Below are 26,749 nucleotides of genomic sequence, written 5' to 3' on the forward strand. Positions count from 1 at the left end.
TGACCAATTCAGATGAGTGGGGTGATAAGTAGAGGGTTCTGCTCCAGGTAGTTTTTTTGACACCATCTTATGTTTCCACAAGCTTAGTGTAATGCTTTCAAGGTTCACCACAGCGAGAACAGAATAGAGCTGGTGGATCATTCTCAGCAAATAAATGCTTTGTCTCAGAAATTATGATCTTACCCAAATCCCATTAGGCAAAACTAGGCCTAATGCCTCTGTCCAGCTACAGAATAGGTCGGGAAAGTGTAATTCTCCTAAGTCTCAGGGATAGATGAAACTAGGATGTGGATGAGCATTGGAAGTGTCTTTAGCAATGATTTTTTTACGTTTTTTAGGGTGATTTTTCCTCCCTGAGTCATTAGGATAAAATGAAGTAACGTGTATGAAAGCACATAGGTAATTATAGATACGTGTGAGGTTTTTTTTAATTGAATACTCTTCTTCATATAAATTACTGAGCCATGAGTAGTATCTCAAGCAGAGGGGTGCAGATAGTTCTAGTTCCTTTTCTGTCTGGAAGTAATAAAGCTCTCATATGGAAGACCTACGTATTTCCATGAAGAGGGGTTGTTCTTTCAGTTTCTTGCTTTTGAAAAAACTTGAAGTCTTTTCTCTACTTAAAATACAAAAATTAGCTGGGCATGGTGGTTCATGCCTGTAATCCCAGCTACTCAGGAGGCTGAGGCAGGGGAATTGCTTGAACCCAGGAGAGGGAGGTTGCAGTGAGCAGAGATCATGCCATTGCACTCCAGCCTGGGCGAAACTCCATCTCAAACACACACACACACACACACACACACACACACACACACAAACTTGAAGTCTTGATCTCTTGCAGGATTCTATTTTAAAACTGAGTGTTAGGCTGTTCTTGCATTGCTATAAAGAAATACCTGAGGCTGGATAATTTATAAAGAAAAGAGGTTTAATTGGCTCACAGTTCTGCAAGACTGTACAAGCATGGCATAAACATTTGCTCAGCTTCAGGTGGGGACCTCAGGAAGCTTACAGTCATGGCTGAAGGGGAAAGGGAAGCAGGCACATCACATGGTGAGAGCAGGAACAAGAGGTGAGGAGGAGGTGCCACGCTTTTAAACAACCAGAGCTCACAAAAACTCTCTATTGGGAGAACAGCACCAAGAGGATGGTGCTAAACTGTTCATGAGAAATCCCTCCCATGATTCAGTCACCTCCCACCAGGCCCCACCTCCAACATTGGGGATTACAATTCAACATGAGATTTAAGAGGGGACACATATCCAAACTATATCAAGCTATTTCTTTATAATGTGAATAGTCCAGAGATTGGAATCAATGTTGTGTTAGTTTTAAAACCATTGGTTATTTCTTTTTTTGAGACAGAGTCCCATTCTGTCGCTTAGTCTAGAGTACAGTGGCATGATCATAACTCACTGCAGCCTCCAACTCCTGGGCCCAAGTGTTCCTTCCAAGTAGCTAGAACCATAGGCGTGTGCCACCATGCTCGGCTAACTTTTGTATTTTTGTAGAAACAGAGTTTCCCTATATTGCCCAGGCTGGTCTCAAACTCCTGGATCAAGAGATCCTCCCACCTTGGCCTCCCAAAGTGCTGGGATTACAGGTGTGAACCACTGCACCTGGCTGGCATGTGTGATACATGCTGAAATTATACTGTGTATATTATACACGTATGAATGAAATAATACTATGTGTATTATAATTGTGGCTTACATTTTTTCACTTAACAGTTTGTTTTGGAGATCTTTTCATGTCAATATATATAAATCTACCTCATTCTTTATAACTGTTTTCATAGTAAGGACAGGCCATAGTTTATTTGATTGACCTAATAAATTAGAAATGGAGATTTCTAGGTTTTTTTTTTCTGTAGCAAACAATGCTGCAAGGAATACCCTGCACATGTTTGTGTACATCTCTTTGTACATGTTTCAATAAATACCCAGAGGTAGAATTTTAATTCTGTATGTTATCATGGGGCCTTCAGTATAATGGAATTTCCCTTGTCTACACTGCTCTCTCTGACCTGGGAAAATGCAGTAAATATCTTCTAGATAATTTAGATTTCTGTAGTTGTCTAAAATGAGTCTTATGTTCTTATTTTGGAGATTTGTGATTATTCAGTTTGGTGCAGAATGAAACGTAGAAGTACATGGTGGTATCATCAACTTGGCATGTAGCTAGCTGCCTTTGCCTAGATGGTAAGAAATAATAGAACCATAAAGGCTTTGGGGTAATCCATTCAGGTAGGAAACTCAAATTTATATTACTAAAATTTTATCTCTTGGTCCCTCTGTGAGTTTTGAGTGTTTTTTCTTAAGGGAATATTTACATATGTCAAAAGACAAATCTTAATTGTACATTTTTTTTTTTTGAGACAGTCTCATGCTGTTGCCCAGGCTGGAGTACAGGGGCACGATCTTGGCTCACTGCAGCCTCCGCCTCCTGGGTTCAAGCGATTCTCCTGCCTCAGCCTCCTGAGTAGCTGGGACTACAGGTGTGCACCACCACGCCCTGCTAATTTGTTTTGTATTTGTAGTAGAGACAGGGTTTCACCATGTTGGCCAGGATGGTCTCGATCTCCTGACCTCGTGATCTGCCCACCTCGGCCTCTCAAAGTGTTGGGATTACAGGTGTGAGCCACCGCGCCCGGCCTTAATTGTACATTTTTGACAGTAGTTAACCTTATATGATTTATGTATTGTGAAGATAGAGAACTTTCCTGTCTCACTAGAAATTTCCCTGTCATTGGCTCCAGCCGCCTAGGTAACCACTGTGTTGACATTGTCACCTTAGATTACCTTGGGTGGTTCTAGAATTTTTTTTTTTTTTTCGAGACAGGGTTTTGCCCTGTTGACCAGGCTGGAGTGCAATGGCATGATCATGGCTCACTGCAGCCTCAACTTCCCAGGTTCAACCTTTCCTCCTGCCTCAGCCTCCCAAATAGCTAGGATCACATGTGTCTGTCACTATGTTGACTAATTTTCTTTTTCCTTTTTTTTCCTCCGAGACGGAGTCTCACTCTGTCGCCCAGGCTGAAGTGCAGTGGCATGATCTCAGCTCACTGCAACGTCTGCCTTCTGGGTTCAAGCAATTCTCCCACCTCAGCCTCCTGAGTAGCTGGGATTACAGGCACGCACTACCATGCTCAGCTAATTTTTGTATTTTTTAGCAAAGACCGGGTTTCGCCATGTTGGCCAAGCTGGTTTCAAACTCCAGGCCTCAAATGATCTGGCCCCCTCGGCCTCCCAGAGTGTTGGGATTACAGGCATGAGCCACTGTGCCCAGCCAACCTGGCTAATTTTTTGAAGAGACAAGGTCTCACTTTGCTGCCCAGGCTCATCTTGAACTCCTGGGGTCAAGTGATGCTCTCCCCTAAGCCTACCAAAGTGTTGTGATTACAGGTATGAGCTACTGCGCCCACCCTGGTTCTAGATCTTATAAAAATGAAATTGTAGTCCTTTTGTGCCTGGCTTCTTCTCAGCATAATGTCTGTCAGATTTATCCATGATGTAATGATTATTAGAAGTTGGTTCCGTTTTATTGCTGAGTGTATTTCATTGTATAAATGTGCCACAGTTGCCTACAATCTGTTGTTCTGTTGATGAACATTCGAGTTGTTTCTAAGTTTTGGCTATTATGAATAAAACTTCTATGACCTTCTCTTTTTTAAATGTGCAACACATTAAAATATTAGGCATTGTTATTCTATACTTAACCACATTTTAATGTGTTTTATATACCAAATGACATAAATTTTGCACTGTTAAAAATCTGCAGCTTTTAATGATACGTTTTAAGGGCTGGGCGCGGTGGCTCACGCCTGTAGTCCCAGCACTTTGGGAGGCCGAGGCGGGTGGATCACGAGGTCCAGAGATCGAGACCATCCTGGCTAACATGGTGAAACTCCGTCTCTACTAAAAATACAAAAAATTAGCCGGGCGTGGTGGCGGGCACCTGTAGTCCCAGTTACTCGGGAGGCTGAGGCAGGAGAATGACGTGAACCCGGGAGGTGGAGCTTGCAGTGAGCCGAGATCGCGCCACTGCACTCCAGCCTGGGCAACAGGGTGAGACTCCGTCTCAAAAAAAAAAAAAAAAAAAATTTTAGGAATGTAAGAAAATTATTTATGTTAAGACACCATAAGATAGGCCTTCTAGACTGTAATAATACAGTGAATACTCTTACTTGATACATTGGTTTCAGGATATTACCATTTTTATTCAAGTGTTTTTGTGGACATATGTTTTAATTTTTCTTGGATAAATTCCTAAGAGTGGAATTTCTGGGTAAAAGGGCTGGTATATGTTGAACTTAATAAAAACTGCTAAACCTTTTTACCAAAAGAATTTTATCTTCTCCTCTAGTAATGTACGAAAGTTCCTGTTGTTTCATATCCTTACCAATAGGTGATGTTGTCAGACTTTTTTTTTTAACAAAACAGGAAGAATGTGTTTAATACAGTATGAAATATTTCTTAATTGCAATTATTGTATTATTCCTTACAGAAAAAACACAAGTCCTTAAAATAATAACCTCATTTAAATTTAAGTTTAATGCATCATACTATTTAAATATCTGCCAGCATATACTACATAGACTGTTTAATTTGCCATTCTATTTAATGATATCTCATTATAGTTCTTTTTTTCTTTTTAAAATAAAAAAAAAAGTCAGTGCTTTTTGGGTATCATTATAGTTTAAATTTTCCTTAATGACGATTTTCCATGTGCTTATTGCCCATTCATCCAGCTTCTCTTGTGAAGTTATTGTTAAGGTCTTTTGTCCATTTTTGGGTTGTTTATCTTTTCATTATCTTTATTCACTTTTGGAGTTCTTTATTCTGAATACAAGTCCTTCGTCAGACTCATTTTGTGACTATTTTCTCCTAGTCTGTGGCTTGTTTCTATGGTGGCTTTTGATGACAGAAGTTTTTAATTTTAATGTTCAATTTACCACTTTTTCTCATGATTATTGTTCCTGTGTCCAGTAAATCTCTGCCTTCTCTCAAATGGCAAAAATAGTTTCTGTGATTTATTTATTTACTTTTATTTATTTATTTATTTTTTGAGACAGTTTTGCTCCTGTTGCCCAGGCTGGAGTGCAGTGGTGCAATCTCGGCTCACTGCAACCTCTGCCTCCCGGATTCAAGCGATTCTCTTCCCTCAGCCTCCCAAGTAGCTGGGATTCCAGGCATGCGCCACCAAGCCCAACTAATTTTCTATTTTTAGTAGAGGTGGGGTTTCCCCATGTTGGTCAGGCTAGTCTTGAACTCCCAACCTCATGTGATCCACCCGCCTAGGCCTTCCAAAGTGCTGGGATTACAGGGTTTTGTTTTTTTTTTCTCTGAGACTTGCTCTGTTTCCCAGGCTGGAGTGCAGTGGCACGATCTCGGCTCACTGCAACCTCTGCCTACCAGGTTCAAGCCATTCTCCTGCCTCAGTCTCCTGAGTAGCTAGGACTACAGGCACGCACCACCAGTCCCAGCTAATTTTTTTGTATTTTTAGTAGAGACAGGTTTTCACCATGTTGGTCAGGCTGGTCTTGAACTCCTTACCTCAAATGATCTGCCCACCTCCACCTCCCAAAGTGCTGGGATTGCAGGCATGAGCCACCGCGCCCGGCTTCTCTCTCTAATTTTTTCATGTAAACTTTGTGATTTTAGACTTTATGTCTGGGCCTATGATCTGTCTCAAACTAAATTTTTTATATGGCTTGAGGTAGAGGTTAAGTTTCATTTCTTGACATACAGATATTTAGTTGTTCCAGCATCATTTCTTCCTCTCCCCATTGAATTTTTTTTTTTTTTTTTTTTGATACGGAGTTTTGCTCTTGTTGCCCAGGCTGGAGTGTAATGGCGCTATCTCAGCTCACCGCAACCTCCGCCTACTGGGTTCGAGCAGTTCTCCCGCCTCAGCCTCCCGAGTAGCTGGGTTATGGGCACGCACCACCATGCCCAGCTAATTTTGTATTTTCTGTGGAGACTGGATTTCTCCATGTTGGTCAGGCTGGTCTCAAACTCCCGACCTCAGGTGATCTGCCCGCCTCCGCCTCCCAAAGTACTGAGATTACAGGCGTGAGCCACCTGCACCTGGTTGAGTTGCTTTGATATCTTATAAAAAATCACTTAACCATAAAGTGTGGGTCCATTTCTGAACAGTAATCTAGTTCATTCATTGCTACGTCTATTCTTATGTCAAAGACATTACTTTGATTATTGCAGCTTTATAATAAGTCTTGAACTGATTAGTGTAAGTCTTCCATTTTTGTTCCTTTAAAGTTTGTTTTGTCTATTTCATGTCTTTTGCATTTTATAAATTTTAAAATTAGTTTGTAAATTTCTGTTTTTAAGAAAGACTACCAAGATTAAGATTAGGATTGCATTGAATCTATAGATTAGTTTGGGGTTAATTGACATTTTAACAATACTGAGTTTCCCAAGTCCATAAACATTTTATCTCTCTTCATTTATTAAGGCCTTCTTTAATTCCTTTTAGTAAAGTCTTATAGTTTTTATATAGAAGTTGTACATGCCTTCTGTTATATTTATTCCTAAGTAATTTATGATATTTTTTCTGAATTTTAGTGTCCGTTTATTTTCTGCCATTATGAAGAAATACAACTGGTTTCTGATATTAACTTTTACCCTGTGACCTTGCTAAATTCACTTGCTAGTTCTGGTGTTTTTGTTTTGGTTTTTGTTTCTTAGGATTTTCCTATAATTATGTCTTCTATGAATGGAGACAGTTTTACTTTTTCTTTTCTAATCTTTTTGCCTTTCTTGTGCTCCATTGCTCTGGTGAAAGTGGATATTCTTTCCTTGTTCCCAATCTTAGGGAGAAATTCAGTCTTTCACTATTAAATATGATGTTAAGTATAATTTTCTCATATAACTTTTATCTCATTGAGGAAGTTCCCTTCTATTCCTAGTTTACCTAGGTTTTTAAAAAAATCATAAATGACTATTTCATGTTGTCAAGTACCTTTACTGCATCTATTGAGATGATCACAGTTTTTCTTTTTTATTCCATTAGTTTGGTTGATTGCATTGTTTGATTTTTCACATTTTTTTATTACTGGATGAATCCGGCTCTATTATCATGAATTATAACTTTTGTATATTGCTGGATTCAACTCATTAATGTTGTGTGAAGGATTTTTGTCTCTGTGTTCCATAGAATATACCCATCTGGCATTCTCTTGTAATGTGTTTGTCCGGTCTTGGTTGTTAGGGTTATACTGGCCTTGTAAAACGAATTGGGATATATTCCTTCTTCCTTATTTCTGGAAGTATTTATGTAAAATTGGTATGACTTTTTCTTAAATGTTTGATAGAATGTGCCAGTAAAATAAATCATCAAGGCCTAGGGTTTTTTTGCAAGGAAGTATTTGGTAACGATTCAATTTCTTTGATATTTATTAGGGTTTTTTATAATTTTATTTCATCTTCTGTCAGTTTTGGCACTATATATTTTTCAAGGAATATATTTCATCATATAATGTCAAATTGACATAAAATTGTGCATATTTCCTTTTACTTTTGATGTCTGTGGTGTCTATAATGATGTCTCTTTCATTCCTGATAATAGTAATTTGTATTTTGTCTTTCAAATCAATTTAATTTTGTCAAATAATAAGTTTTTAGCTTGGTTATTTTTGTCTTTTATCTATTTTGTTTTATTGATTTCTACTCTTATTATTCTTCCTTCTGCTTAGTTTGGATTTATGTTATATTTTTTGACCCATGGGTTATTTAGAAGTGCATTGCTTAACTTCCATGTATTTGAGGCTTTCTTAGATAACATATTGTAGCTTATTTCTAACAAAATTACACATTCTGTATGGTTTCAGTCTTGAAATTTATTGAAACTTGTTTTATGGACCCAGCAAGGTGGCTCACGCTTGTAATCCTGGCACTTTGGAGGGCTAAACTGGGTGGATAGCTTGAGCCCAGGAGTTCAAGACCAGCCTGGGAAACATGTCGAAACCCCATCTCTACCAAAAAAAAAAAAAAATACAAAAATTAGCTGGACATGGTGGAGCACACCTGTAGTCCCAGCTATGTGGGAGGTTGAGTTGAGCCCAGGAGTGGGAGGTTGCAGCGAGCTGAGATTGTACCATGGTGCTCTAGCCTGGGCAACACAGCCAGACCTTGTCTCAACAAACAAAACTTGAAACTTGTTTTATGGTTCGGCAACATGGTCAGTCTTATTCCATGTGCATTTGAAAAGAAGCTATATTTTGCAGTTGTTGGATGTAATTATTGATATGCTTATAATTATTAATGTATTTGTTGATTTAGGTCTACCATTTGCTATTTGTTTTCAGTTTGTCTCTTTTTTTTTTTTTTTTTTGTTCCTCTGTTCCTAATTTTCCTAACTGTATGCTGCCTTTTGGGTTAATTAGAATTGTAGCATTTCGTTTTGATTATTTTTTTGGCTCTTTAGCTGTTCTCTCGCATTTTTTAAAATGGTAACTCTAGGGATTATAATATGCATCTTTAATTTATCAAAGTCTGTTTTTACTACTTCGTGTAAAATAAACGAACCTTGCATTTATAGTTACATTTATTCCTCTCATCTTTTATGCTTCTTGTCATATATATTGCACCTATAAATTTTTTTTTTTTTTTGAGACAGAGTCTCACTCTGTCGCCGAGGCTAGAGTGCAGTGGCGCAATCTCGGCTCACTGCAACCTCGCCTCCCAGACTCAAGTGATTCTCCTGCCTCTGCCTCCCGAGTAGCTGGGATTACAGGCACCGCCACCATGCCTGGCTAATTTTTGTATTTTTAGTAGAGACGGGGTTTCACCATGTTGGCCAGGCTGGTCTTGAACTCCTGACCTCAGGTAATCCACCTGCCTGAGCCTCCCAAAGTGCTGGAATTACAGGCATGAGCCACCATGCCCGGCCAAAATGTTATAAACCTTACAATGCAATGTTACAATTTTTGCTTTAACACATTAGTCTTTTAAAGATATTAAGAAAAGACAGGAAAAAATATGTATAACCATTAATATTAACCCACATATATCTTGCTCCCAGGGATCTTCATTCTTTCCTGGACTAGAGGTTGGGAAGCTTTTTCTGTAAAGATCCAAGTAGAAAATATATTTGCAGTCTTTGTTGCATATTCTTCTTTTAATTTTCTTTCTTTCTTTTTTTGAGATGGAGTCTTGCTCTATCCATTTCCCAGGCTGGAGTATAGTGGCATAACCACAGCTTACTGCAGCCTTGACCTCCCACGTTCAAGCAATCCTCTCACCTCAGCCTCCCAAGTAGCTGAGACTACAGGTGCATGCCGCCATGCCTGGCTAATTTTTAAATTTTTTGTAGAGATGGGATCTCACCGTGTTGCCAGGGCTGGTCTCAAACTCCTGGGCTCAAGTGATCCTCCTGCCTCAGCCTCCCAAATTTCTGGGATTACAGGCATGAACCACCAAGCCCAGACTTCTTTTTTTAAATAGCTGTTTAAACATGTAAAAATCATTCTTAGTTGCAGGTTGAACCAGATGCTGTGGACCATTGTTGTTGACTTTTACTGTGGATTCTAATTATTAGTTATCTCAGTTTATGTTTATCTGAACATGTTTTTATTGTCTATGGCCATACCACCCTGAATGTGCCCGATCTCATCTGAAAATGTTTTTATTTTGCACTTATTTTTCTCCTTTTTTTTATTCTGGGAAAAACACACTCTTTCTCTACATTCTCATGCAACGCTTCTGACACCAGGTATGTGGGTTTTTTTACCCTAAGGATTTCTCCAACTCTGAATATTGGCTGGGTATCTTACAATTTAATTCAGTTCAACTCTGACCCTGTCTACCAGGTGTTATTGTCAGAATCCAAAGGCTAAGAGCTCAGTTTCACAAGTCTGCCCCCTACTTTAGACACCAGTTGCAATTAATGGTCATCTATACTTCTGATTGACTGGCTATATATTGGGGTCTCCATTAGCTCCTCTTTGGGTTGGATTAAGTTGCTAGGACAGCTTACGGATATTATAAAGGATACAGAAGAACAGCCAGATGGAAGAGACTTAATAGGGCAAGGTGTGGGAGAAAGGGTGAGGAGCTTCCATGCCCTCTCTGGGCATGCCACCCTCCTAACACCTCAGTCCCAGGGTGAAGTTCCAGCAACTTGGAAGTTCACTAAACTTTGTCGAATTTTTATAGGGGCCAGGCATGGTGGCTCATACCTGTAATCCCAGCACTTTGGAAGACCGAGGTAGGAGAATCACTTGAAGCTAGAAGTTTAAGACTAGCCTGGACAACATACCAAGATGCTGTCTCTGCAAAGGAAAAATAGCCAGGTATAGTGGCTTGAGCCTGTAGTTCCATCTCCTCGGGAGGCTGAAGTGGGAGGATTGCTCAAACCCAGGAGTTTAAGGTTGCAGTGAGCTGTGATCAGGCCACACTGCACTCCAGCCTGGGTGACAGAGCTAGACCCTATCCCAAGAAACAACAACAACAAAAAAAAGTTTTTATAATAAAGAGCTTAATCTCCAACCCCTCCCCTCCCCTCTTCCCAGATTTTGGTGGGTGAGTCTGAAAGCTCCAGCCCTCTTGGTCGTGGTCTTTCTGGTAACTGGCCCTGTACTGAGGCTGTCTAGGGACTCTACACTAAGTCACCTCACAAGCATAAACTCAGATTTCTCGCCATTAAGTGATGTTAGCTGTAGGTTTTTTTGTAGATATTCCTTATCAAGTTGAGAAATATTCCTCAGTATTCCTCTTCTGCCGAGAGTTTTTATTATGAATGGGCATTGCATTTTGTCAGATCCTTTTTTTTCTTCCAAAGATAGAGTTATCCGGGCTGGAGTGCAGTAGCGAGATCATAGCTCACAGCAGTCTTAAACGCCTGGACTTGGGATCCTCCAGCCTCATAGCTGGTACTACAGGCACACCACTGTGCCTAGCTAATTTTTATAAAAAATTTTTGCGGAGATGGAGTCTTAGTTTGTTGCCCCAACTGGTCTAACTCCTGGCTTCAAGCGATCCTCTCACCTCAGCCTCCCAAAGTGCTGGGATTACAGGTGTGAGCCACTGCACCAACTATCAAATGCTTTTCTGTGTGTAATTTTTCTTCTTTAGCCTGTTAATGTGATATATTTACATGATTTTCAGATGTTGAGCCAGCCTAGCATACATGGGATAAATTCTACTTGGTCATAGTGTAGAATTCTTTTTATACATTGTTGGATTCAATTTGCTAATACTTTGTTATTTTCATGAAAGAGATTGGTCTGTATTTTTCTTGAATTGTCTATATCTGATTTTGACATTAGAGCGACGCTGGCCTAATAGAATGAGTTAGGAAGTATTCCCTCTGCTTCTGTCTTCTAGAAGAGATTGCGTGGAGTTAGTATAATTTCTTCCTTAAACATTTGATAGAATTCACCAGTGAACCCATGTGAGCCCAGTGCTTTTGATTTTGAAGGTTGTTAGTTCTTGACTCAATTTCTTTAATAGATATAGGCCTGTTCAGATTGTTTGTACTCATTTTTGAAGGATATTTTTCCTGAATATTGAAGTCTGGATAGACTGTTTCTGGTTTTCTTCCTTTTCAACGTTTTAAAGATCGTGATCCAATGTGTTCTGAACCCTGTTGTTTTGTTGATGTCAGCTGTTACTGGCATATCTATGTACCTTGTGTGAAATGTGTTGGATTTTTCTTGCTGCCTTGAAGATTTTCTTGTTATTTTTGAATGTTAGCAGTTTGACTATGATAGGCCTAAATATCTTTTTTGTATTTATTCTCTTGAGGTTTGTTTTTAGCCGATGTCTTCCACCAAATTGCTAAGTTTAGGTTATTATTTCTTCAAATATTTTTTCTGCCTTTGTTCCATTCCGAAGACTCCAGTTACACAGTAGTATAATTGAGTAACTAATTAGTACATGTATTAATATTATGTTAAAATAATATATGTGTAATATGAATATGTTTACATAGAGATAGATACTGCATACACAAAACATTTTAATACAAGGGTATATGATTGTAAAAGCTTGGAGATGATGGCTTTAGACAAATCACTAAGATCTCAGGGATCCTTGAGTGCTCTAGATGCACTGGCTTTGGCCCTACATACTTTTAATACGGTAGTCAACAATCAATACTATAACTGTACACATTTGTCTTTTCTGTTAAATGATAGCTAAATGAGGACAAGGCTCTAGCTTTACTTTTCTTCATATGAAAGCAAAAAGACTGGCTCTCAGATTGACATTTAAACATCCACAAGTATTGTCTATAAGAGTCAAACTAAAATAGAAAGTCATTGAAAGTGGGAAGAGAAACAGTTAAGAAAAAAATACCAGGCAGATAATATGTTACAAAAGAAAATTAAAGTAGCAGTTTTCATATAAAAGACACAAATAGACATTGTATGCTGGTAAAGAGAGCAGTAGGTAAAGAAAAAATATCCATAATGAACATTTATGCACCTAACTGTACACTGTTTACAGCCTTGGCATATATCAAGTGATAACTAGTAGGACTGCAGAGAGAAATGGAAAAATCAACAATTCTAGTTAAAGACTTTTAACACCTTCCTCACAGGAAGTGATAAAGAAGATAAAAAGCAGAGTGATCTAAGATTTGAACAATAAAATTAATAAACTTGCTATCAAATATCTAGAGAACTCTGTCCCAACAGAATATATATTCTTTCAAATACACACAGAACAATTACAAATTAATCTGTATAGTACTGGCCTAAGGATAGACATAGATGAGTGGAATAGAAAAGAGAATTAGGCCAGGTGCGGTGGCCCATGCCTGTAATCCCAGCACTTTGGGAGGCCAAGTCAGGCAGATCACTTGAGGCCAGGAGTTTGAGACCAGCCTGGCCAACATGGCAAAACCTCGTCTCTAGTAAAAATACAAAAATTAGCTGGGCATGGTGGCACACACCTGTACTCCCAGCTACCAGGGAAGCTGAGATGGGAGGATTGCTTGAGTCCAAGAGGTTGAGGCTGCAGTGAGCCATGAGCATGCCACTGCACTCCAGCCTGGCTCAATAAAAAGAACAAAAGACTCTTCTGTCACCCAGGGGATTTCTGTGTCTGTAACTAGGGTTAAAGACTAAATTTTAGCACATCTACTAGCACCCTTATCTACCAGAGTTTTAGGAGCCTGGTGTCAGGAACCAGGGGCAGGAACCAATATAGATTTCTTATTTTACACTCCCCATTTCATTTCATGGAATTGTCTAGATTCTCTTAAGATATGATCTATAAATGTATCTAACTGGCAGTATGAAGAAAGCAAATGAAACAACTCAGGGCACCCCAACCAACCTTTTGAAACTCTTCAGTCAGGATATCTTATGGGCCATATGTGTTGTGTGAATACCAGAAATAGGGGCCATGTGAGGAGACCTGTATCATTCTGTGCAGTGAACCTATAGAATGTTTAATTTCCCTTTTTAGTTAAAATTTAAGTAGAAATGTAAGTTCAAATATTGTCTTCTTGCATTTCAGTTGATACTTCTGCCTTTCTAGGGATGTATACATATCACTTTGAAGACCCTTGGTCTCAAATGCCTGTTTGGAAGAAGTTATTTGAAATTCCAATATATGAATCTTAAGAATTCATAAATATTTTGAGTATATTTCATATACATCTATGTGTTTTAATGTGTAATGTGATTTCCACAAATCTATGGGAAAACACACCATTACATTAAAATTTACTGTTCTAATAATATGTGCCTTGAAAGACTCCCTAGTACACATCCATTATGGAGATGCAGGTCCTTAAACTGCTTTCATTGATCAAAGATCTGACAGATCTTTGGGAATGATACTTCCTTTTTTAAAACACCAAAAAACTTCACATTTTCATTCTTTTAGGATGGATTCCAATTTGAAATAATTCTGTTGTGAAATATATAGTTATTTTCTGACACTTTGATTTTTTTTTTTTTAACTTTACAGAGACTGTGCAGTTGATCCAACTTGTGTTTTGTGCATGGAGTGCTTTTTGGGAAGTATTCACAGAGATCATCGATATAGGGTTAGTAATGTCCAAATAATAACCATGCGCAGTATTGCATTTTATAATAAATATCTTTTCTTTCTTTTCAAAATGCAAAGATTTAACACTAAAATGGGAGGAGGGTGGTTTAAACAGTGTGTTTATTTAAATACCATTGGATATAGGGTGCCAGTGTAGAAACAAATTATGAATCCACACTTCTTGGAGCATATGATTTAAAAAAGATAATAGAGATATCAGCTCTTCTGTATTGGTTTTCAACTAGTTTGTTTTTGCTATTTTTTAATGTTTATTAAAGAGGCATCTACTACAATGTAGGAGAGGACCCAACTCCAGCACCTACGACCCACCAGTTTAGTATTTTTTCACTACTGTAATGCTGTCAGTACTTTTCAAAATTCAGGTATATTTGTTTGCTTTTAAGTCAGGGACACAGATAAATACAGATTATTCCAAATCCTGTCCTGGTTCCTCTATTGGAAATTGAAGACAGACCATGGAGATTCAAAGGGTAGGGTTGTTAGATGGAACTTTTCACCCTAATCATAAAACAGAATGGTAGAGAGGAATATTTTAATATTATTCTTAATTCAGGAGCCCATCTGGGTCAGAACTTTTCCTCCTGTTTGTTTTTATTTACTCTACCCAGGAGTTCATAATAATGAACTAAAACAGCTACGGGGCTGGGCGCAGTGGCTAATGCCTGTAATTCTAGCACTTTGGGAGGCCAAGGCAGGCAGATCACGAGGTCAGGAGATCAACACCATCCTGGCCAACAATGGTGAAACCCCATCTCTACTAAAAATGCAAAAATTAGCCAGACATGGTGGCGCATGCCTGTAATCCCAGCTGCTCGGGAGGCTGAGGCGGGAGAATCACTTAAACCTGGGAGGCGGAGGTTGCAGTGAGCTGAGATCACACCACTGCACTCCAGCCTGGGCAACAGAGCGAGACTCCATCCCAAAATAAAAAATAAAAATAATAAAAACCCAGCTACAAAATTGGGCTACTTATATTCTTGTCTGTTCATTAGTCTCATAAATCAGTAAAAGAGGCCCAGTTTCCTTTAAGCTGTTCTGCCTGTGTTTGGTAACTGAAACAAGCACGTGTCATTTTCCAAATGACTCCTACCCACATTTCTTGGCATATATCTTTGCATTCCCTGGGAATAGTTGTCATTTATAGGGTTACATTAATTATATTGTGATATATAACACAAATACTTACTTTGGGCCGAATATAATAGGGCTTATTCTAAAATTTGCTGTATCTAATACCTGTTAGTAAGCTCTTCCTCATACTATTTTAAGAAAAGCAGAATTTCTAGTCTACCAATTATTCTGGTTCTGTGATGCCAGATTTCTTAAATCATTGCCCTGTCTTAAGGAATTATGAATAATTCCTGAACATTGCAGGTGGTGAAAAGCTTTTATTAGGCAGTCTACTTTTGTATTTCCTGAGCCCCTATTACTTGTCCTTTCAAAGAGTGGCTATTTAAGGTGTATTAGAGAAGAAAAATTAACTATTTCTATAGTCTTTGTTGGTTAATTTCTCCAAAGCAAATGCAGCACTCTTAGACTCTAGGAGACAGCAACTAGAGGAATCTGTATAACCCCCGAGTCTATTGTGTTTATAGCATCACAACCTGTAGGGTAGATATCAGCATTATACCAATTTAACCAAAACCCAGCAAGAAAACCCTTGTGATCCTCATGATTTTCCTAATTAAGGAAGTCATGTAGGCAAACATTACAAAGTAGCTTATTTTATTTTGAAATCACTTAGATTAGCTTATAGGCTTATTTAACATAAACTTTAAAACATTGAGAAGTTTGGCATTTTATCTAATTTTATGCCTCCAAAGAAATTAAACACTTAAGCAATGGTATTTCCTTAGCACTTGATATTCTTATTTATTATCTGATAGCCCTCAGTAAATATTTATTGACAAGATACTTTACAATTTTTTTCCAAGATGACAACATCAGGAGGTGGAGGTTTCTGTGACTGTGGTGATACTGAAGCCTGGAAAGAGGGTCCTTACTGTCAAAAACATGAACTTAACACCTCTGAAATTGAGGAAGAAGAGGTAAAAACATTTTCACAAAGTTGTTTTTAACCCAAGTTTGAAATATTTTTAGAAATAGTCATTAGATGATGTGAGAAATGGATAAGCAAATAGTACTTCCACTATTGACAGTGACTAGTTTACTTTGAAAGTTCTTTGCATTTTGTGGATGCTGTACGGTTGCTAATAGAACACAGTTCAAATTCTGGAAATTTCGTTTAATTCTGATTTTTTATTTGGTTGGGGTTTTGTTTTAAGCATACTTGAAGTTTATTTGAGTACTAACTTATGGTTGAGAGGATTATTTTTCCCATATGTGTAGACCAGTTAACTGAGTTGAGTTTTGTATATCTTTATTATAACAAAGACTTTTGGGACCAGATAGCTTTCTTTTCTGTTACCATACATGACAGCCAATCCTGATCATCATCTCCTGGTTTCCATTATCATTGGTTATGTGATGGGACCATGTGTAGTGATGATAGCTCAGTACAAATAATTCCCACTGCTTACTGTGTTTTTCAAATTGTTGATCCTGCATTATTTTTCTTAAATGGATTTGTAATGGAATAGTAGAGTCCCACAAAATAAATGCTTAAGTCTCTGCTGCTTTTTTTAAAACTTCAAAAACTTTCCATATATTTCTAATAACTCACTTAACTGTAATTATACAATGATAAAATCTTTCAATGGTATGCTACAATAGATTATGTTTTATTATTTTTAATTGACTAATTGTACATATTTATGGGGTACAGCGTGATATTTATGGGGCACAGTGTGATATTTTGATACATATATACAATGTGTAATGAGCAAATCAGGGTAATTAGCATATCCATCACCTCAAACATTTAACGTTATTTGGTATTGGAAACCTTCACCATCCGCTCTTCTAGCTATTTGAAAATATACAGTAAATTGTTAATTATAGTCATGCTATAGTGCTGTAGAACATTAGAACTCATTCTTCCTATCTAGCTTTGTTCTTGTATCCGTTAGCCAACCTGTGGCAGTCCCTCTTCTGCTACATTTTATGACAATTTGTTGTATAGTTCAAGATCCTTCTTTCAGATTTTATTATTTTTAAATGGCAGGGGAATAGGTACACTCAAGTACGTCTACATTGTTAGTAGGCCTGATATAGATTTGGGGCAAGTGGACATCAATAGTCCTTCCTCAGCCAGGCAAGGTGGCTCATACCTATAATACCAATACTTTGGGAAGCCAAGGCAGGTGGATCACTTTAACCCAGGAGTTTGAGACCAGCCTGGGCAAATGGCAAAACCCCATCCCTACAAAAAATACAAAAATTAGTTGGGTGTGGTGGCACGTGCCTGTGGTCCCAGCCACTTGGGTTGGGGGTGCTGAAGTGGGATCCGCTTGAGCCATAGGAGGCAGAGGTTGCAGCAAGCCAAGATCATGACCCTGTCTTTAAAAAAAAAAAAAAAAAAAAAGTTCTTCCTGGTACCCATATCCTACAGGTCTCAAATATATTTTATCAGAATGACCAAAGCTTTTGATGTACAAATAAAAATTTATACAAAATGATTCAGTGCTATGGAAAACATGTTTTGTTTTTCATTTGCTTTGTGAAAGGGTTCTGTAATTTGCTACAGTAAGATGCCAAGTGGTCAAGGTTCCAGATTTTTCCACTTCTATTGGAGAAGCTCCATTTTTATATAGTTGATTGGGGTTCTGTATGTAGAAATACAGGACAAATAAAGATATATTTGAAAAAAAAAATTGTGCTTTAGAAAAAGGTTAAAAACCACTGGTATAAAACTTTAGGACTGCGGGAGAAAGTATATGTGTGTATATCCAAGCCATGTATCCAAAAAGGATCTAGTATGCAGAGTTTATATCTTACAACTCAGCAGTAAAAACCCAATTTAAAAATGGGCCAAAGACTTGAATAGACATTTTTACAGAGAAGATATATGAATAATCAACAAACACATGAAAAGATGCTGAACATCATTAGTCATTAGGGAAATGCAAAATCAAAACCACAGTGAGATACTGCTTCACCCTCAGTAAGATGACTATTAAAAGTAATAACAAGTATTGACAAGGATATAGAGAAATTGGAACCCTTGTATATTGCTAGTGGAAATAGAAAATAATTCAGTGCTGTGGAAAACCGTTTGGCTGTTCCTCAAAATATTAAACATTACCATATATTTCACACCTAGATATATACCTAAAAGAACTGAAAACCGAAGTTGAGCAAGTACATGCACACACATGTTGTAGCAATGTTGTTCACAATAGTCAAAAGGTAGAAACAGCCCAAATGTCCATCAGTGAATGAATGGATAAACAAATTGTGATAATATACATACAATGGAATATTTTTCGTCCATAAAAAGGAATGAAGAACTGATACATGCTACAACATGCATGAACCTCTAAAACATATTAAGTGAAAGAAGCTAGACTCAAAAGGTCACATATTGTATGATTCCTTTTATATGAAATATTCAGAATAGATAAATCTGTAGAGAGAAAAAACAGATTGGTAGTTGCCAGGGGCTGGGGAAGAGGAAAATGGAGAGAAATGGCTTAGTAGGTAAGGGGTTTTACTTTGGAGTGATGGAAATGTTTTGGAACTAGATTGTAGTGGTTGCATGTTATAATAAATGTACCAAGTACCACTGAGTTGTTCACTTTAAAATGGTTAATTTTATGTTCTGTAAATGTCATGTCATTTATTTGGAAAAGATACTTTAGGACTTCTGTTACCTTTTTTATCCCTGTGTTAGAGTAGACTTAAAATAATTTTCTAAGGAAAAGTTTTGAATCTGCCTACATTTGCTCTGTTGGCTTTATCCTCATACATTAGTGGGATGGCTATCCAACAGTCCAAGCTCTACTTAATTTCCTGAATTTTAAGAAGACACCAGCAAGCTCCCCTGCCTAGCCAAAAGTCATACAATCCTGCCTGGAGAATGTATACTCCTGGAACTAGACAAAGAATAAAGCCTTCCAAACTCTACCATTTAATTTATATTTAAGAGTTTAATTAAGGCCAGGTGCGGTGACTCATGCTGTAATCCCAGCCCTATGGGAGGCCGAGGTGGGCAGATCACTTGAACCCAGGAGTTCAAGACAAGCCTGGGCAACATGGCAAATCCCCGTCTATACAAAAATTACAAAAATTAGCCAGGTATGGTGGCGTGCGCCTGTAGTCCCAGCTATTCAGGAGGCTGAGGTAAGGGGATCACCAAAGCCAGGGGAGACTGAGTATGCAGTGAGCCATGATTGTACCACTGCCCTCCAGCCTTGGGCGACAGAGTGAGACTCTGTCTCCAAAAAAAAAAAAAAAAGTTTAAGAGAAATGAAGTCAGCCGGGCGTGGTGGCTCACACCTGTAATCCCAGCACTTTGGGAGGCTGAGGCAGGCAGATCACCTGAGGTCAGGAGTTCGAGACCAGCTTGGTCTCGAACATGGAGAAACCCCGTCTCTACTAAAAATACAAAATTAGCCAGGCGTGGTGGCACATGCCTGTAATCCCAGCTACTCGGGAGGCTGAGGCAAGAGAATCGCTTGAACCCGAGAGGCAGAAGTTGTGGTGAGCCAAGATTGCGCCATTGCACTCCAGCCTGGACAAGAACGAAACTCCATCTCAAAAAACAAAAAAACAAAAAAAAAAAAAAAGAGAAATGAAGTCTTCAAGGGTATTAAGATAGCATTTTGTTTAACATACCTGTTCCCAGTAACTGTTGAACATAATTTTTTTGTCATACATTTAGCCTACATCTTCCGAAAAAGCTGGAGGAAACCTGGTGATATAGAAATGCTATGCAGGAGTTCCACAGGTCTTCTCATCTCTTTGCATTTGGGGGTGAGATATTTCTTCATTGTATAGGACAGGGTTCAGCAAGCTCTGACTCCTACAAGCCAAATCTTGTCCACAACCTGTTCTTGTGTCTGTTTTTAAATAGTTGAAAAAAATCAACAGAATTGTATTTTGTGACATGAGAAAATTATATGAAATCCAAATTTCAGTGTCCATAAATAAAATGTTATTGAAGCACAGTCATGCTTAAATTTTAACGTAGTATTTGTAGCTGTTTTCCCATTACAAACAAAATTGAGTAGTTGCAGCAGAGACCCTATAGCCTGCTAAGACTAAAGTACTATCTCTTTTACAGAAAAAGTTTGTTGACCCTAGGTGTAGGCTACTGAAAGCATTGTGTTTCGCCTACTCAGTTCCCACTCCCTAGATGTCACTAGCATCTTCCACTACAGTGACAGAAAAAAATGCCCAGCTAGGTTTGCAAATGGCCCCTTGGGGTGTGGGAGTGAGTAGGGAGGGTGGTGAGATGTACCTCTCCCAGTTGAGAACCAACATATAATATGTGGTATCTCCTTTGTTAGTCTTTATAGGAGTCCATAAGGAATTTCTCTTAGGTCTCTGTGTTAAGAAATGTTATGTTTCTCCTGGTGTGAATCTCATAACTGATTGTGTTTCCTTTTGTTGAGACTTTTGGAAAAAGAGCCAAATGGTTGGAAACAGCCTGCCTGTAGTAGCTGTGTGAAAATTTATGTGATCTCTATCTGTATATAGATGTTACCTTGACTATGGTTTATTTTCCTATCTTTATTTTCATTTACCTGCTTTTTACATCTTTTTTTATATACCACTCTATTAGGTGCATTCTTTAAAAAAATTATTTTATTTTATTTTTAGAGACATGGTTTTTATTACTGTGTTGCCCAGGCTGGTCTTCAGCTCCTGAACTCAAGCAGTCATCCTGTCTCAGCCTCCCAAGTAGCTGGGATGTAGATGTATTCTTAAGTTGCTGTAAATCCTATTTGGAATTAGATTTAATTAAATACATATTAACTGAACAACAACCTAAGTGAAGATTTTTGTAATCTGAAATTTCACTCACAAATGCTGCTCCCATCTATTTGAATTCAGATCAGTAATTATTAATAACTAGATGTTAATGGTGACTACTTGGTCTATCTCATTTAATTCCCAAAACAGCCTCATAAGATAGATAATGCTGTTACCAATATTTTATAAATAATTGAGTTTTAGGCTGAGGTGGAGGATCACTTTGAGCCCAGGAGTTTGAGGTTACAGTGAGGTATGAGCCTGGATGAGAGAGACCCTCTTAAAGAAAAGAAAAAAGAGAGAAACTTGAGTTTTAGAAAGATAAAAAAAACTTGCCCAAAGTGTCCCACATAGGAAATTATGGGACTGGGATTTAAACCTATGTAGTATAGACTCCAGTAATGATGCTCTTAACACAGTACCTTATACTGGTTTTAAAAAGCATTTTTAGCAGAATTATTGCATGGTTTGGGGTTTTGTTTTGGTTTTTTTGTTGTTGTTGTTGTTATGTTTTTGTTTTTGTTTTGTTTTGTTTTTTTGAGATGAGGTCTTGCTCTGTTTCCCAGGCTGAAGTACAGTGGTGCAATCATGGCTCACTGCAGCCTTGACCACATGGACTCAAGCGATTTCTCCCCCTTCAGCCTCCCCAGTAGCTGCGACCACAGGCACATACCCCGCTAGGCTGATCTCAAACTCCTGGGGTCAAACAATTCTGCCTCTGCCTCTGAAAGTGCTGGGATTACAAGTGTGAGCCACCACGCCTAGCTAGAATTGTTTTTTTAAATGAAAATCTAATTTTAAAAAATAATAAAGCACATTAAAGTGGTATTAATAATAGATTTATTTTTTGTAAATTGAAACGTGTGTTATTGTTAGAAAGTCAGTTTATGAGATAATTGAGGTTGTTTTGATGACTGCAGCCTCTAGTTTATTTCTATATTTTTAGTTGGGCAGTATGGAGAAAATCCTCATTCATACCTACATTGCATATGATAACAGTTAAAATCTTTATTGTAATACATGCTTGCATTTTACAAATTCAAATATTACAGGAATATACTGCATAAAAGATAAAGTTCTCCATAATTCCTACTGCCCTCTAAAATAACCGCTAACAACCTTTTTAACAACATGCCTTGCATTCTTCTAGCTTGAAAGAATAGTAAATCAAAGCAGACTCACCAACAGATGAACATTCTGTAGCATAAATATAATCAAAGAGCTAAAATTATTAGTAATAATAGATAATACAATAGGATGTCATTTATTGTTCCAACTGATTTATGCTATGAAAAGGGCAATCTGAGCAGGAATGTCTTAGTCTTTCCTGACATTTAATTTACCATCATAACATTGGTAGACTTGTACAGGTGTAGCATCTCTTCAATGCAGAAATAATTCTTTACGATGAGTGACACATTTCTTAGAAGTTAAAATTTGTGTACGGAGATGGCAGAAGAATCTGTCTAGGCCTGCCTCAAACTGGGTTACTGTAGCAAAAAAAAAAAAAAAATTATCAGTTGGTGTTCCAATATGGAATGTAACACATTTTAGAGTGTATTTTTTCTGTTGCCCAGGCTTGGAGAAGTGTAGTGGCAAGATCATGGCTCACTTTAGCCTCCACCTGTCAGGCTCAAGCAGTCCTCCCACCTCAGCTTCCCAAGCATGCACCACTACTCTCTGCTAATTTTTAAATTTTTCTTGTAGAGATGAGGTCTCACTGTATTGCCCAGGCTGGTCTCAAACTCCTGGGCTCAAGCAGTCCTCCCACCTCGGCCTTGCAAAGTGCTGGGATTATAGGCATGAGCCACCGTGTTCGGCCTAGAATATATTTTGGAACTGACATTTTAATTCAAATAGGACATCTCTACCATGCCCTGGGATTTTTGTAAAATAGAGTTTGGAAACTGTTGGTTAGGATTCTCAAGAATTGGTGGTTGTCTCTGTTCCAGGACCATTAAAGTTTTATAAACCCTATTTATCAAACTCTTCAATCCTTAAATGTTTTTGTCTTATGGGCTATAACTGTAAGAAATGGAATGACTGTTTGGTGAGATAATAGTACCAGGAAAGCTGAATTTTGATTCCACTTTCTATTTTGGTGTAGTATGAGGTTCATATTATTATTAATACCTACTCTTGTTTGAATCCCCAGGAGGGACCAGCTCTGATTCTTTCTGTATACAAGTGATTTCACCATGTCAGTTATTTCTAAAGCCTCCATAACAAATAGTAATAAACCTTGCTAGCAGAAACAGTAAATAAAAAACTTCGCTGGGCACGGCTGCTCACACCTGTAATCCCAGCATTTTGGGAGGCCAAGGCAGGTGGATCACCTGAGGTCAGGGGTTTGAGACCAGCCTGACCAACATGGAGAAACCCTGTCTCTACTAAAAATACAAAATTAGCCAGGCATGGTGGCACATGCCTGAAATCCCAGCTACTCAGGAGGCTGAGGCAGGAGAATCGCTTGAACCCGGGAGGCGGACGTTACAGTGAGCCGAGATTGTGCCATTGCACTCCAGCCTGGGCGACAAGAGCGAAACTCTAGCTCAAAAAAAAAAAAAAAAAAACCTCAATGGGACATATAAAGCAGCCTGTATGAGAAGAGTTATAGGTAAAAGGTGCTATAAACATTTGAAAAATCTGCTTCTTACTGAGAAAAGGAAATTTACCTTCTTCAAGCTCTAGACCCATCTGTTTTAGGCATCTTTGTCCTTTTTTCTCCATTCTTTTTTTTTTCTTTTTTTTTTTTTTTTGATGGAGTTTTGCTCTGTTGCCCAGGCTGGAGTACAGTGGCACGATCTTGGTTCCCTGCAACCTCCGTCTCCTGGGTTCAAGCGATTCTCCTGCCTCAGCCTCCTAAGTAGCTGGGATTACAGGCACCACCACCACACTCAACTAACTTTTATATTTTTAGTAGAGATGAGGTTTCACCACATTGGCCAGGCTGGTCTTGAACTCTTGACCTCAGATGATCCATCCACCTCGGCCTCCCAAAGTGTTGGGATTACAGGCGTGAGCCACCGTGCCCGGCCAAGCCACCATGCCTGGCCCTTTTTTTTTTTTTTCTTTTCTTTTTGAGACAGAGTCTCGCTCTGTCACTCAGGCTGGAGTGCAGTGGTGCACAATCTCCACTCACTGCAAGCTCCACCTCCCGGGTTCATGCCATTCTCCTGCCTCAGCCTCCCAAGTAGCAGGGACTACAGGCGCCCTCCACCACGCCCGGCTAATTTTTTGTATTTTTAGTAGAGACGGGGTTTCACTGTGTCAGCCAGGATGGTTTCAATCTCCTGACCTCGCGATCCGCCTGCATCAGCCTCCCAAAGTGCTGGGATTACAGGCGTGAGCCACTGCACCCGGCCGCCCATTCTTTTATTCCACCTTCTCCATTTGTTTTATATCAGTTCCATTAGGCTCATCTTTGGTGTGGGTATGCAAAAATGTTCTGTCTCCATATATGTGTGTTTTTGTGTGTGTGTGTGTGTGTATATATATATACATTTACATTAATATATACAAATATATAATATATATATTTTATAAAATATATACTTTATAAAATGTAATTATATATTATAAGAATATTAAATACATATTTTATATTTTGCACTATGTTTTATTTTTATGCTCTGTGTGTGTGTGTGTGTGTGTGTGTGTGTGTGTGTATTTATTTTCAGGGATCTGCTGATTCCCATCCCATGATGTTGGAACATACTGCTATTTTAATTTGAGAAATGAAAATAATGCTACTTAGCCATTAAACTAAAGAGTTTAGATTTAAGATAAAGCATTAAGATGAAAGATAGTGCAAAACATTTTGCTAGCCTTGACTGAAAATTACCTTGATTAAACGTAGCATAAAGTAATACTTTTTTACATTACCCTAGAAATTCAGTGATTCTTTCACTCTTACGTCTAGTGTATGAAGTTCCCTATTAACATGCATGCACGTCTCACCCTGCTGAGAGAAAGTAGACAAGAGAGTGCTTCTTACAACATCAGTGGGCAGTTTTCTGAAAGTCATGAGTTCTCACCTTTAAAACTGTCAAAATCAAGCTCTCTTTTATACCTATAAAACTCAATATTGCTTGCCCTTCCTAGGTAATAGTCCTTTGTGTATTCTAGAAATTGGTGGTTAGTAAGATACAAAGCTATAAAATTGGTTTGATGTTAGGTTTTTGAGATCGTGGAATACCATTCTAAAATGTTTAGATTTGTTCATTAGGCATTTGAGTGCCATTGAATATTTTGATTGAATTGATTCAATAACTGGGATTGTTCTGAACTAAAAATTTTAAGAAGCTTTATTTGGTAGGGTGGTAATGTATAGGATCAAATTCATTGAAGAGAAGCTGAAGCTGGAAGACCAGTCAACTTTTTACTATACTATTTTGAGGGATGGAAGCAGAATGAAAATTAATGTACATAATTGCCCTTTCTTTCTTTCTTTTTTTTTTTTCTGTTGTTTCTTTCAGGATCCTCTTGTTCATTTATCAGAAGATGTGATAGCAAGAACTTATAACATTTTTGCTATTATGTTTCGGTATGCAGTAGAAATATTAACCTGGGAAAAAGAAAGTGAATTGCCAGAAGATTTAGCGATGGTGTAAGTATAACCTGTTTATTCTTCATGTATGAAGAACTGCTAAATTTTAACTTTAACACAGCTAGTATAGGGCATAATCATTTTTTAATAATGAGTTTTTAGCAGAACAATAACCTCAATTTTATAGTTTTAAAACATGTGATCCATTTAATTGGTGGAGATTTCTTCCTGTTTGGTTGGCTGGTTGGTTGATTAGTTCGTTTGTAGCCATATTTAAACTTTGTCATAGCTCTAGGACTGGTTTCAGGCATAACCAGTTTTCTCTTCTTTGATTGTATGATAAAATGATAGATTAACTTTACAACTTCACTTTTTGTTTTGTTTATTATATGTTAATATCATTATAGGAAATGAACTCTTTGATATAAATGAGGTTTCTGGTTTGAATACATGCTCAAATTCAATTTTAATCATTTTGATTCGAACTTTTAATAAAATGTATTCCACACTGTGCTTTTTTAGTGTACATCTACCATTTTTACTTAAATTATTGAAATTACAAACTTGTGGCCAGAGAGCTGGATTCTGCCACAGATATATTAAGATGAGGGCTTTATTTTCCTTGTTAGTGTGCTTGTCTCAAACAACCTTCTTTCTTACTTAGAAGTAAGACCAAGCTTGTTGGAATTAGTCATAGTTTAGAATGAATACAAGCTGGAATGAGGATCTGAGGGACATTGGTGCTGTTTCTTTTTTGCTTTCTCAATTGTGTTTCAGATAAAGTTGTAGGTTTTCTAATAAAATGAGGTGACTATACCTTTTTGGAAATGATGAAAATGACTTAGTACCTCATGATTTTTACTATAGTATTGTTGTCGTATAGTATACTGTACTATACTATAACATCCTAGTCCAAATTAATTTCATTTTGGGACAGCATGGCCCCCTAACTGGACTGCCGTGTACACTCTTGCCCCGTACAATTCATTCTCTACACTGCATCAAAGTGAACTTTAAGGCAAATTCTGATTATATCTCCTATCTCAAATTTTTTATTGTCCTTAGGATGGCAAAAATCAAAATATAAGCTGGCTTGGCACAATGGCTCATGCCTGTGATCCTAGCACTTTGGGAGGCCAAGGCAGGTAGATCACTTGAGCCCAGGAGTTGGAGACCAGCCTGGGCAGCATAGTAAGACCCCGCCTCTACAAAAAATTAAAAAATTAGCTGGGTAGGGTAGTGCATGCCTGTAGTCCTAGCTATTCATGAGGCTGAGGCAGGA

General features: G+C 38.0%; 1 protein-coding gene across 9 annotated transcripts in view; it reads left to right on the plus strand.

Moving 5' to 3' along the window:
* Positions 1 to 26,749, plus strand: part of UBR2 (ubiquitin protein ligase E3 component n-recognin 2) — a 132,166-nt gene that overhangs the window by 14,340 nt on the left and 91,077 nt on the right. For 8 of the 9 annotated variants that reach the window (XR_004671978.3, XR_008625617.2, XM_003833292.6 and 5 more), the window contains exons 3-5: positions 13,941 to 14,019; positions 15,977 to 16,090; positions 25,397 to 25,527. Coding sequence is in view for 7 of the 9 variants with exons in the window: in XM_003833292.6 (XP_003833340.2) it covers positions 13,941 to 14,019; positions 15,977 to 16,090; positions 25,397 to 25,527 (324 nt within the window). In the remaining 2 variants the exon portion in view is untranslated. The remainder of the gene's footprint in view (positions 1 to 13,940; positions 14,020 to 15,976; positions 16,091 to 25,396; positions 25,528 to 26,749) is intronic. The other variant, XM_055113611.2, reaches the window with a different exon arrangement.

This window comes from Pan paniscus, chromosome 5 (genome assembly GCF_029289425.2).
Source record: "Pan paniscus chromosome 5, NHGRI_mPanPan1-v2.0_pri, whole genome shotgun sequence".
Lineage (NCBI taxonomy): Eukaryota > Metazoa > Chordata > Mammalia > Primates > Hominidae > Pan > Pan paniscus.